This window comes from Symphalangus syndactylus, chromosome 1 (genome assembly GCF_028878055.3).
Source record: "Symphalangus syndactylus isolate Jambi chromosome 1, NHGRI_mSymSyn1-v2.1_pri, whole genome shotgun sequence".
Taxonomy (NCBI): Eukaryota; Metazoa; Chordata; class Mammalia; order Primates; family Hylobatidae; genus Symphalangus; species Symphalangus syndactylus.
The window spans coordinates 124,446,000-124,459,200 of record NC_072423.2 but is presented as its reverse complement, the minus strand read 5'-3'; the positions used below and the strand labels follow the sequence as shown (position 1 = coordinate 124,459,200).

Sequence of the window (13,201 nt, the reverse complement as noted above, 5' to 3'; positions counted from 1 at the left end):
TATCAGGCTTAAGACAAAATCAAAATGCAAATTCAGGAGTTCCTTATTACATACCCATGTGCCAAGACTATAAAAGATTCTGGACCAAGATAATGTAAATTGGGAAATAAGTCTGGTGAAAAATTAAGTCATAGATCTAAGATTAATGGAGCCATTTGGCTGGCTCCTTTTTCTGCCCCCTTCAGCTTGGTTTTTCAAGGGTATCTATTTTTGCTGAGTGACTGGTTGCTATAAACTTGATTTAAGGTTCGTTTTGCCTAATGAATGAGAAAGGGCAGGAAATATTAAAGAGGCTCAAAATAACTATGTAGTAAAGTGGGCAGTTCTGATGAGTTTTGACATGGCATGGGTGGTGCAAGAGGCAGCTTGATTTAGTGGAGTTAGTCATAGGTTCAAACCTTGCCTGTAAATGGTGAAATCTCTCTTAGCCTGCCTACTTGTATGAAAATGCAACTGTTCATGACAACATTTAGTGAACATTGCCATCGCCCTCTAGGCTCAACCCTGCCAACATCTCCATCACAATCAGCCACCTGGGTAATAGAATACTAGGTCCAGCCCCTGGGCCCTGATACACCTTTGTGGTCACTATGTGGAGTGGACAAGGAAGGGGAAGAGGGACAGTATGAAGAGAGGGAGAAGGTTTGCCATAGCTCCGAATCACACCAAATGTTAGCGTCTGAAGCCACTGAAGTCAAGGCTATTTCATTAACCAACCATCCCTGCCAAAAACCTAATGAGACATAAACGTAAAAGGCAATGATTAGAATAAATCTTCTAATTTACAAGTGAAAAAATACAGGTTTACATGAAAATTAGCAATTTTAAGCCCTACCGTATATCAATCACAGTGATAAAGACTTAACTTTGAGGCCAGGCATGGTGGCTCATGTCTGTAAGCCCAACATTTTGGGATGCTGAGGCAGGAGAATCATTTGAGGCCAAGAGTTAGAAACCAGCCTAGGCAACATCGTGAGATCCTATCAAAAATTTTAAAAGTTAGCTGGGAGTGGTGTCATGTACCTGTAGTCCCAGATACTTGGGAGGCTGAGGCAGGAGGATTGCTCGAGCCCAGGAGGTAGAGGCTGCAGTGACCCATGATTGCACCATTGCACTCCAACCTGGACAACAGAGTGAGACTGTCTTTAAAAAAAAGAAAAAAAAAGATTTAACTTTGCAAGTAAATGTAGCTCACAATAATTTATCATGCATAATATATAAGTATATAAATATAATTGAGATAGCCAATCCTCAAAGAGACATGTATTTGGGATTTTTGTTTGGGATCAATTCTATATTTGTTTGTCATCTCCCCACCACCCTAGCATTTGCTTCTCCCTCAGGGATGACCCTTACTTTAAACAGTTTACTGGCTTTATCCTTTGAAATTACTGACATCTTGAGGGCAGTAACTATGTCTTTACAATAATGGCCACCATCTAATGGGATCTTATCTAAATATGCATTACAAATATTTTGTCATTTAGTCCTCAAAAGATATTGATGGGGTAAGTGCTATTATCCTAACCTTACAGATAAGAAAATCCAGGCTTAGATAGTTTTTTCATTTTTGTATCCCCCAATGCACACCCAATATCTGAAATTTTATAAACATTTAGAAAATACTTGAATGTCATATAGTTTTCCTAGGATAAATGGGCAGAAATGGAGGAGTGAGACAAGACTCCTTTTCTTTGAATTTTAAAACATTCAGAAAGCAAAGGCCCTAGGGCATTCTGCTTTGACCATGTGCTTCCCAAAGTAGGGCCAATCTGAGGTCTCAGTTGTCTCAGATAGTAGAGAAAGTGTTTCTCTCAGAAGCAGTGTCCTCATCTGGAAGGTGTCATGTCTCTTCTCCTAGGAATTTGTGCTCTACTTGGGGATCGGAGAGAGGCTGGGCTGGGCAGGGGATGCTCAGGACATCTCATACTCCTTCCTCCAAGAGCCCACTCTGGAAAATCAAACCCTCTTTCTAACATCTTGCAGAATAGTTCCATGTAGCTGGCCAAGCTCAGCTCGTATCATTCATACCCTCTGTGTACACTGAGTCCCTGCAGACAGTTTACCTGGTGGTGGAAGAGATGGTTCCAATGCCCATATGAAAAACTGAAAAATAAGAGAGACAGGACTGCTGAGAATGGACCCAGAAAGCAACCATTTGTTCTCATGCACATGTGTGCAAGTATACACACACTCAAAATTAAACCCTGTCCTCCTCACTGGTAAGCCATAATTCTGTAGTTGCTTTTGTTATTTTACTCTAATTCTTGTGAGCCCACAGCCCTTTCACCATTTCAAGAGTTCCTATAAATCATTATATAACCAACTTGCAAATCTTCCTCTGCGCCTATGGCAAATTTTACTGAGCAAACAAAAGCGAAAGGCCAGCTGTGATGCTCTGACCTCTTTTCACTAAAGGAAACTGATGCTTCAATTGTTTATGAATTGCATTATACTTTACATCATGGTATACAATTGTGGATTACAATGTAAGCAAAACCTTACCTGAATGTACAATGCTCTGATTGAACTAAGCAAAGGAAATGTCTTTTAAGTAACTGGGGACCCATCAAGTTGGTCCCAAGAATTTGGAAATAGAGTTAAATTGTAAAATCTAGACGTAATGGATCAAGAACATAAAGTCTCCTAAAAGCAAGAGAATAACTATTAAGCCAGAGAAGGACTTTTCTCAAATGTGCCTGTAGTGTGATAACCTGAATGAAGAATTATTCCATGGAAAGGGCCTGACAGCCACAGAAGGATGAAACAACTGAGGGCAGAGTCATGGATTAGCCAAGTCTAACCTGGGGAAAGGAGAATTTTAAGCATTAGGCCACCATTCCTCTGGGACCAGTGGCAAGGCTCTCCCTAAATTGAGCCAGTTGGCAGAACGTTTTCATTTGTTTCTTTGAGGACATCGCACAGCACACCAACACCATGGCAAGAGAAGAGAACTAAATTAAGAAAGGGTTCAGAAGAAAACTCACAGTTGAGAGTGAAGGGCTGCCACTAAGGGCAACACAGAAGGTTGCTGTGGGAGTCAGGGTAACAGCAAGCTGGAGCCACAGTAGGCAGATTATGTATGGCAGGCTGTGGGGTAGGCTAGGTTTCCAGGGGCTCCCTGTAGATTGATTAATTTGAATAATTTTCACAGGTTCCAGGGCACAGGGGATGTCCCACATTATCTAGTACCTGGCTCTAGAGTGGGACATTAGGGGTGGTACAGAGTGGCCCAGAGTACAAGAGCCCTCATCAAGGAGTTGTTGGGGTGGGGACTTAATCAGCTGCTTAAGAAGGGGAACTGACCAGCCTCTAGCTAGAGCCTCAAAACTGGGTCAAGACTAATTTTTAAAAAATAATATTAAGCGGGCCGGGCGAGGTGGCTCACGCCTGTAATCCCAGCACTTTGGGAGGCTGAGGCAGGCAGATCATGAGGTCAAGAGTTCAAGACCAGCCTGGCCAACATGGTGAAACCCTGTCTCTACTAAAAATACAAAAATCAGCCAGGCATGGTAGCGGGTGCCTTTAATCCCAGCTACTTAGGAGGCTGAGGCAGGAGAATCGCTTGAACCTGGAAGGCAGAGGTTGCAGTGAGCCGAGATAGCACCACTGCACTCCAGCCTGGGTGACAGAGTGAAACTCCATCTCAAAAAATAAATAAATAAATAAAATATATGTATATAAAAAATAATAACCTATATTACACAGAGTGGTTTTATCTTGCATGCCTACTCAGATCCACCACCTAGAGCCCAGTGTTGAAAATGATTCTAAATCAGAAGGCAGGCTCTGTGGGAAAGAGTACTGAGATTGTTGGGTGATGCCTGAAAGGGTATGGGGGCAGTAAAAAATCCCACAAGCCACAGATTTGCTGGCCTAGATGTTAGAGAGTTACTACCTTGGATTCAAGGGCTACCCTCGAGCAAGATCCTCTCTATAGTGAAAAAGAGGCATTAGCTATCTCTGCCAGGTAGACTATTTGACTAATCTCTATGCAGCCATAAAAAATGATGAGTTCATGTCCTTTGTAGGGACATGGATGAAACTGGAAACCATCATTCTCAGCAAACTATCGCAAGGACAAAAAACCAAACACCACATGTTCTCACTCATAGGTGGGAATTGAACAATGAGAACACATGGACACAGGAAGGGGAACATCACACTCCGGGGACTGTTGTGGGGTGGGGGGAGGGGGGAGGGATAGCATGAGGAGATATACCTAATGCTAAATGACGAGTTAATGGGTGCAGCACACCAACATGGCACATGTATACATATGTAACAAACCTTCACATTGTGCACATGTACCCTAAAACTTAAAGTATAATAAAATAAAATAAATAAAATAAAATAAAATATAAAATAAAATAAAATAAAAATAAAAATAAAATTTAAAAAAGAGGAGTCTACTGGTCCTTTTTGGCTACATCTTCTAATTTCCCTCATAGTCCTTAAGCCAATTTACAATTATATACTTAATAATTATACATATATGATATGTTTATTATTAGTATCTATTTATTAAATGTTTTATCTATTTACTTGTTTATTATCTATCTTTCTCACTAGACTATTAGCTCTAGTGAGGATTTTATTCACCAAAGTAAACCCAGTGCCTAGTAAGATGACACTCTTTCAGAGCCCACATTCTATAAATATTTGTTGAATGAGTGGGTAAACAAAAACCAAGGAAATAATAAATGGATAAATAAATCACTCACCAAGCAATTTTCTGATCCTGGTGGAGCTCTTTTTTAGGAAAGGACAGAACCCTCATCACACTTCCAGAAGTATGTCTGGTATTTCTCATAAGATTATAGCCTGTTATCCCAGTGAGTGCCTTATTCTAATGTGTAATTCAGTTAACGAGGGTCAAGTGCTGGGGACTGTCCATCTCTAGGCACAGCCAAGAGTGAGTCTCTCAGTAGACTATAAAAATAGAGGTCGGATTCAGGCAGCACCCTCTTTCACCCTTAAGGAAAGGTACCTCCCACAGTCTGCCTCTTTCACTCTTAGGGAAAGGTACCTCCCCCAGCTTTATTCCCTATTTACAGTTTCTACCAGAGCAGCAGCAAAGTCATTGTGTTTGATACTAACTCATGGTTTCTTAGGTTACTGGTTTCAATACAAACTGCTGGGGCTTAGAAGATTTTTCTACATTGACGTTCATCCTTGCTGCTTAATTAAATCCCTGACCTGGGAAAGAGTGATTTTCAGCCACCTCGCTTTCCGTGGCATCAGCATGAAACTGTGACTGTTGAAATGCCAAAATGCCAGTTGTGCTTCATGCTCCAGGTGTGACAAGCCTGTTATATTTGGAATCCCTGATGAAGATAGATATTAACTGAGAATTGAAAATGACAGCAAAGGAGATTGGATCAGAATATCAAAATGAATATGCAAATCTACTTTTGCTCCAATTCCTAAACGTGTCAGAAAACAGTTTTTTTTTTTTTTTAACACATCTATAACAGTACTAGGAAACAAGAACGCATGCTAAGAGAGAACCAGAAATCTTGGGAATTTCCTCGCAGACGACAGCAAATGCAGTTGAATTGTGAACAATGAAGATGACCAGAGACCAAAGAATACTCAGGACAAAACAGCTATAGAAGGGGGGAGCACATTTAAAGAGACACGGAATGCACAGGACTTCACTGAAAAGCGTGAGAGTCTGCAGTGGATTGATTGCATTAATGGCCCTAATTATTCACCCCTCCCTGTATTCATGCCCCTGTCATGGGACTTTGCAGTTCCTCTCAAAACAGAGGTGGAGCCTGTTACCCTATCCCTTGAATCTGAACTGGCCTTGAGACTTGCTTTGGCCAATGAAATGAAGCAAAGTGACAATGTGTCAGTTCTGGATCTAAGCCTTAGAGGCGTCCTGTGCTTTGCATGTTTCCATGCACTGCTCCTGAACTTTGATCATTGCTATGAAACTGACCTTCCAAGGAATGAGAAATGTGGAATAGGGCAAAGTCACCCCAGTCACCTCAGCAAAACCCAGCCAACACCCAGGCCTGTGAGTGAGCCATTGGGGTTTTGTGGCTGTTTATCACACAGCATTACTGTGACAATATATAACTGATACAGTCTCAACTGTATTCATAGCACTACATTACTAGTTATAATGATCAATTGGCAGCAATGATGCTGAACTCCAGAATTAAGCCAACATCTGTACTCTAAAGAAAAAGAACCCATGCCTAAGGAGGGCTCTTATGTGAGCATAGAAGCCTGGGAAATAAGAACTGTGTTGAGATAACTCTGGACCTTCAGACCTTCTAGAGGGCATTGAAAAAAGGAAAAGGCAGCTCTACTTAGGAGGAAAATAAACTGACCTTTTCTCTCACCAGTGGTAAGAAAATCCTCATTGCTACAGCTATTAGGATAGGAGGAGGAGGCGGCACCATACTGCTTATCTGCTATACGTTCAAGTATCCAAAAGGGAGGAGATGCACCAATTGACACACGCTGCTCCCTTAAACAGAGCCTGTAAATAGCCCTTGCACTGGAAAGGGAGACCCATGGCAGACCACAGGTGTAGAATAGCGGAGAAGCCTGTCCACATCCACCTACCTCCATTTTCCATTTTCAGTCTTTCATAAAAAGAGATAACCAAGAAACATTAGATTTTAGAAAAAATACTTGAAAAAGAAGTAATAAGATAAAGGATAGGCCAACTAATTTCAGAGGAAACAAATATTCAGTAAAAGAAAGAAATATTGTCTTGAAAATATAATAATCTCTATACAATCCATTATAACATTGCATCCATGATGGAAAGCCACTTTCAGAACTCTTTCAGAAAAGAATAAGGAAATAATGAGAAAGAAAGAAAACTTTCAGAAATAATAAAGAACCCTTAAAATGTTTTCTGAAAACTTTTTCTAAAACAATTCTCAGCCCAAATACAAAATAAATGATCAGGAAAACAAAATTGAGAAAAAAATTTAAGAACATAGCAGAAAATAAGACTGTAAATGCATAAGAAAGACAAAAAACGTGAGGATGGATTCAGAAGGTCCAATGTGTGTTCAGTAGAAGTTCCAGAAGGAAAGAAGAGAGAACATCATAGATGGGAGAAAAACATGAAAGAAATAGTAGAGAAAATTTTCCCAGTGTGAAAAATAACAGCCTTCCAATTGTCACAGCTGTGTTGAATAGAAAGAATTAAACAACAAAAACACATTAGTCTTCAGCCAAACCCAAGTAATTCTTGATGAATGATGTGGAATGTAGACACACACACACACACGCACATGCACACATACACAAATCTAGTACAAAACTCCAATTACACCAGCATAAAAGATGGCAGACAGGAAAAATGGAGCTAAGCAAAAGAGTGCTAGGTTTTCAGAAGGTATTGGGAGGTGTAGATAATGATAAAGGTAATGACCAATTCTAGATGTCAATACTAAACAAAAAAAAAAAAATACATGAACATATCTATGTATAAATGTAAGTGTGTGGGAAGGAGTCTAGAAGGACACACGGGATGGGAGGTAGATCATGGGGCTGAGAAGAAGGTAGATTTGTAACTTGAAATTTTGGAGCTTCGTGATCATTTATGTATCAAACTACAGGTAACAGTTATTTTTGGCCGGGCTCAATGACTCACACGTGTAATCCCAACACTTTGGGAAGCCGAGGCAGGCAGATCAGGAGGTCAGGAGATTGAGACCATACTGGCCAACATGGTGAAACCCCATCTCTACTAAAAACACAAAAATTAGCTGGGCATGGTGGCGGGTGCCTGTAATCCCAGCTACTCGGGACGCTGAGGCAGGAGAATAGCTTGAACCAGCGAGTCAGAGGTTGCAGTGAGCTGAGATCGCACCACTGCACTCTAGCCTAGCAACAGAGCGAGACTCTGTTTAAAAAAAAAAAAAAAAAAGAGTTATTTTTAAAATACAGCATAAAATCATGTTTGCCTTCAATGTGTAATACAGCTATTTTCTTGGTAGGAAGAACTGCTAAAAGTTATATTTACTTTATTTCTTTTAAGACTATTTGTGTAAATGAGAAATGATTACTCCTGACTTTAAAGTATCTTATTTTTCTTTTTTTTCCTTTACTTAACTCATTCATTCTTCATTTTAGGCCAGGAGACGTAATTACTGTTTTAGAGGATTCCAATGAAGACTGGTGGAAAGTAAGTGTCCCTCTTTCTTTAAAAAAAAAAAAGAGAAAATCATTTGGTAACTATAATTACAATACATGCTACAATGGTGGATGCATGTCTCCTTTCTCCTTTCAGGGGAAAATTCAAGACAGAATTGGCTTCTTTCCAGCCAACTTTGTTCAGAGAGTACAACAAAATGAGAAGATTTTTAGATGTGTTAGAACCTTCACTGGGTGTAAGGAACAGGGGCAGATAACACTGAAAGAGAATCAGGTGAGTAAATCACACAAACACATTCCAGATATGAACCAAATAGGGTGTCATTTTAATAAACTTAATAATATGTATAAATCTGAATGAGTGGGGTCACATTCAAAGTATTCACTTTGAGAAAAGATATACTCACTCCAATGATGGCAGTGTTGTAGGAGCTAAACATGCAAACTAAAATTTTAGGAATCTCACTTGGTGATACCTGTTCATAAACGAAACATCATAGTGGCGGGAGAGGACATCTCGTCCCCCATGCTCTTCTCGGAGGACCACTGGTCTCTGATGTGGACAGCTTCTCTCATTCGGACTCTGAGTTAGTGTCCACCAATGAATGGTGGGGTTAATTCTTCAGTGCTCTCTAATGAATACTTTGTTATTAGTTGTTGCTATTAGGAACCTCTTGGGTTTTCTTATCTGGACTCCAAGTCTCTACCTATTCACTGAAGCCCATAACACCTTCATATCACTGCAAAAGACACAGACTAAATTTAGATAACCAGATACTATCTCAGGCTCATAAATGAACGTCTCTGTATGTCTAATCTAGAGGTGCCTGTCACCATCTTGCTCCAGGGCCATGTTGAATGTAGAGTTCTCTTTGATGCTGTCAATTTTCCTGAGAAGTAAAATGTGAACCCCCACATTTGTATGTCTTTAAGCTCCACCATCTCATGGCTGGAATGTTGATAGAGACAAAGAAACAGCATTCTCACACTTTAACTCTCTGGCCTACTCTTCCTGTCTTTGTCTTCCAGCAGACAGAGGCCTTCCTACCCTCCCTTCTTCTCTGACTGCAGCTCCCCTCAGGTCATGTCCCGTGTCCTCACTAGAGAGTAAAATGATATGTTTGGACTTATGGCGGGGCTCGGTGGCTCACGCCTGTAATCCCAGCACTTTGGGAGGCCAAGGAGGGCGGATCACGAGGTCAAGAGATGGAGACCATCCTGGCCAACATGGTGAAACCCCGTCTCTACTAAAAATACAAAAATTAGCTGGGCGTGGTGGCACACATCTGTAATCCCAGCTACTTAGGAGGCTGAGGCAGGAGAATCTCTTGAACCAGGGAGGTGGAGGCTGCAGTGAGCCGAGATCGCGCCACTGCACTCCAGCAGTTTGTTCTTGATATATTAGTGGAGGTTTGTTCTTGATATATTAGTGGAGGATTTGGGGAATTAAAAATTTATTTCCTCTCCCAATAAAGTCTCACAGAGGACGTTAATTTTCAGCTTTGGAAGTCAAAAATCTTTCCTCTGTTTCTTTCTGCATTCTTGGTATAAGAATTTTATTATTTCCCAAGGTAATGAATGCCTGAAGTTGAAATTGATAAGGCTCGCCCTACAAGGAAGTTCACAATGAAAAAGGCATTAATAATTTTAATACATCTCTGTTCAATAGAGTTGCCGAAAACACATCTTGAATGCCTTTTTTAGGATTGCCTCAAAGATAGTTTCTAAGTCACACAAGAAAATCAGTCATTACCTTAAAATTATAGCTGATTTGTAGTTTTAAAAATTGTTTTGCCCCACTTAATCAACCATTGTATATTCCACATGTAGCTTTAACTGACTTTATCATTTTCAAACTAACAAATATATCCTCAAAGAATAATAATTTACCTTTTCTTTTCTTGTCTTTTTTTTTTTTTTTTTTTTGAGACGGAGTTTCACTCTTATTGCCCAGGCTGGAGTGCAATGGCGCAATCTTGGCTCACAGCAGCAACCTCCACCTCCTGGGTTCAAGCCATTCTCCTGCCTCAGCCTCCAGAGCAGCTGGGATTACAGGCATGAGCCACCAAGCCTGGCTAATTTTTTTATATTTTTAGTACAGACAGGGTTTCTCCATGTTGGTCAGGCTGCTCTCGAACTCTGGACCTCAGGTGATCTACCTGCCTCAGCCTCCCAAAGTGCTGGGATTACAGGCGTGAGCCACCGTGCCTGGCCAGTTTACCTTTTCTTTATGGCAATTCAAAAGAATCTTTAAAAGGAAAAATCTAAAGAAAAATGATAATATGGAGGACAGCTTTTTTAAAAAAATGTAACTCACCCTCCCTTTAAATTCAAGTAAATGAAAATCATTGAAAACAAGAGACCAATAATTCTTAGTATTATTTTCCCTATATATTTTAACAAAGGTGGAGATGGGGTCATTGAAACTGGCACTTCCATAAATGCTGGGAGACATTAGTCCACTCATTTGGATACTGATTTGATACCATGTATTTAGAGCCATGAAATTGCTCAGCTTCATGAATACAGTAATTCCATTTTCTATAATGTATCCAAGAAAATAACCTAAAGTAAACAGGGGGAGACTTTATGCAAAAAGACAGTCATCAGAGTGATATTCATGATGGTGAGAATTAGGAACAATTGCACAAACAACGGAAGTGATTAACTCAATGACAATATTTTCCTTAATGGACAACGTTAGGACCCTAAGCAATTTTCATGGGGTTATGATAATATTATGGAATTGGAATAGTGAAATCTGAACCCAGATCCCAGTCACTGTTCTCCCAAGATAAACACAAAGGGAGAGATGCAGACGGGACCTGAAGCCCTGTTTTCATTCATGGAACCATAGTAAACCAGACAGAATACCAGATGTGATCTAGAGACCTAAGAGGCCTCACCACAGCCCACCCACCTTACCACCACCACCATGGGCTGGTCTGAATCTGAGGATCTAATGGTACCAGATGCCCCATGGGAGAAAGGGAGCAGAAAGGACTGTGGCAAAACTTGGCATAAGATGGCCTGATTCCCTCCCAGAAGGAACAAGACAGGAGGAAGCTTTAAGAGACAGTGAAAAACCCCTGGCACCTGTGGTGCAATGAGATCTTCTGCCTTTGGAGAAGTGAGGAGAGACCTAAGAGAGAGGGCAGATATCTTCAAATATTGTGTCACCGTCTTAAATGATGGCTTCATAAACCATGAACAAATAAATATTAATGATACAATGGTAGTAAAAAATTTAATGGCTTTGTTCTCTTCCATTTAAATTACTTTCATGGTATATATTTACAAAAATAAAATTTAAAAAGTAGCACAATTTAAAATACTCAATCTTGTCTTTTGAATCTAATAACATAAAGATACACAGTGTTGTTGTGGTTTTCCTGGGCCTTAACTTTGCACATGTGTACACAAATGCACACACGTACAACACACACATCACCATATCCAACAATCGCTATATCAAATTGCATTATCTGCTGCTGCTTATATAGATGCAATAACCCCAAGAGGTGTATGCCATCTAATGATTTTTGGTTGTTAAAATCTCTAATATCCTTAGGAAATTGGGTCACTGGGCTCTATGGTTTCGCCCTGGTTTTACAGTTTTACTTGAAATTGACATCCTTCACTTTTATAAAAATTGCTTATATGATATGCCCACTTTAGGACACATTGCAGTTTGTAAATTGCACAAGCTTTCTTTTACCTGGTTGCTTGTAGACAGATTATATGTTTAAAGAGATCAAAAGTCATCAATGTGCTGACATGAAATATACCTCACTCAAGAGCACCTGATCCTTCATTTTCTGCCCAAAGTTGTTTGTTCCCCCTGGGGCTGTTATTTGCCAACCTATCACTTGCCTGCACACTCCCCAAAGAGGTAACGGCAGAAGCCAGCATCTGCCTGTAAAGAGCAGTAGCAGCCGAAGAGTCCCCTTAATGACAATACCCCTGGAAACCTACTACCCCTGCCCCTGGAAGACTGCACTGACCACTCTGTCTCCCATAAAAGTATATGCAAACCCCACATGACTATTCCTTTTTGGATGTGATGACCTGTTTTGGGGTCTGCTTTTTGAAAGAGAACTTTTTATCTCTAGTCCCTGGCTCACAGAAAAGGAAAGAACAAATTAATACTGTCTTAAACATTGTCACAATAATAATTGTTATAAGAATCATAATTATTAGTCATTATTTAATGTCATACAGACACACTGTATACATAAAGTTTATACACATGCCCTGTGAATTTTATGGATTCATTATTTCTATTTTATAAATGAGAAAACAAACACTCATAGAGGTTATGTGTCTTGCTCAAGGGGCAAAAGCCTAGTAAGTGTCCAGGCTGGAATGTAAACACAGGTCTGCAAACTCCAAATCAAGGCTTTCCACTAGCCATGTGCCCTGAACAACGTGGAAAGAACGCTGAACAATAAAGAGCAGCTTGGTTCCCAAGGATGACGAGTGTCATAAAGGCAGCTGTCTTGGGACCAAAGGACTCCTTGAAAACAAGTTCTTGCTCATCTGGGCTCCCTATTGGGTCATTCTTGATTCCAGGCAAAGGCATCATCATCAGACTGACACCCCATCTCTGATGCGATACACAACTCACAAAGCAAATGGGCACTTTTCCCAGCTTGATTCCATGCCAACACTTCAACCTTCCCCAATTTTACCCAACTGTATCCTTCCTGTTCCAAAAATTTGGAAAGTCTTTTGAATAAAATAAATTTGGGACGAATTTTCATCTTTATTGGCAAAGTGTTACTCAATAATCTTGCTAGCATGTTTTTTTTTGTTTTGTTTTGTTTTTTCAGAATAATCTTATGCTTTCCCATTTGAGGTCCAACAGTGTTTTTATGTTATTAAAATACAATCAGTGAAACCAGAAGGCAAATTAAAATTTGCTCAAGTTGATCAATTTCTACAAGCAGAACATCTGTTCAGTGACTCCCACCAATTCCTTGGCATATTCCCCACAATTATTTTTCTGGGAATGGGCCTCATACCTGCATTCTCTGCCCTCATGGTTAAACTGAATCTGCTAGGGTTTGGG

The 13,201-nt window shown here is 40.1% G+C and overlaps 2 protein-coding genes across 10 annotated transcripts in view; one reads left to right on the top strand and one right to left on the bottom strand.

Annotated features, from left to right (window-relative positions):
- LOC129489162 (neuroblastoma breakpoint family member 6-like) overlaps positions 1-13,201 on the bottom strand; it is a 200,418-nt gene that overhangs the window by 75,561 nt on the left and 111,656 nt on the right. Inside the window, 2 exon segments of the mRNA XM_063639063.1 lie at positions 1,024-1,143; positions 2,067-2,106. The gene's annotated coding sequence lies outside the window, so the exon portion shown is untranslated.
- The window catches only part of STAC (SH3 and cysteine rich domain), a 179,904-nt gene that overhangs the window by 152,169 nt on the left and 14,534 nt on the right, over positions 1-13,201 (top strand). For all 9 annotated transcript variants that reach the window (XM_063636707.1, XM_055283574.2, XM_055283591.2 and 6 more), the window contains 2 exons: positions 8,110-8,161; positions 8,267-8,404. In XM_063636707.1, coding sequence (XP_063492777.1) covers positions 8,110-8,161; positions 8,267-8,404 — 190 coding nt within the window. The remainder of the gene's footprint in view (positions 1-8,109; positions 8,162-8,266; positions 8,405-13,201) is intronic.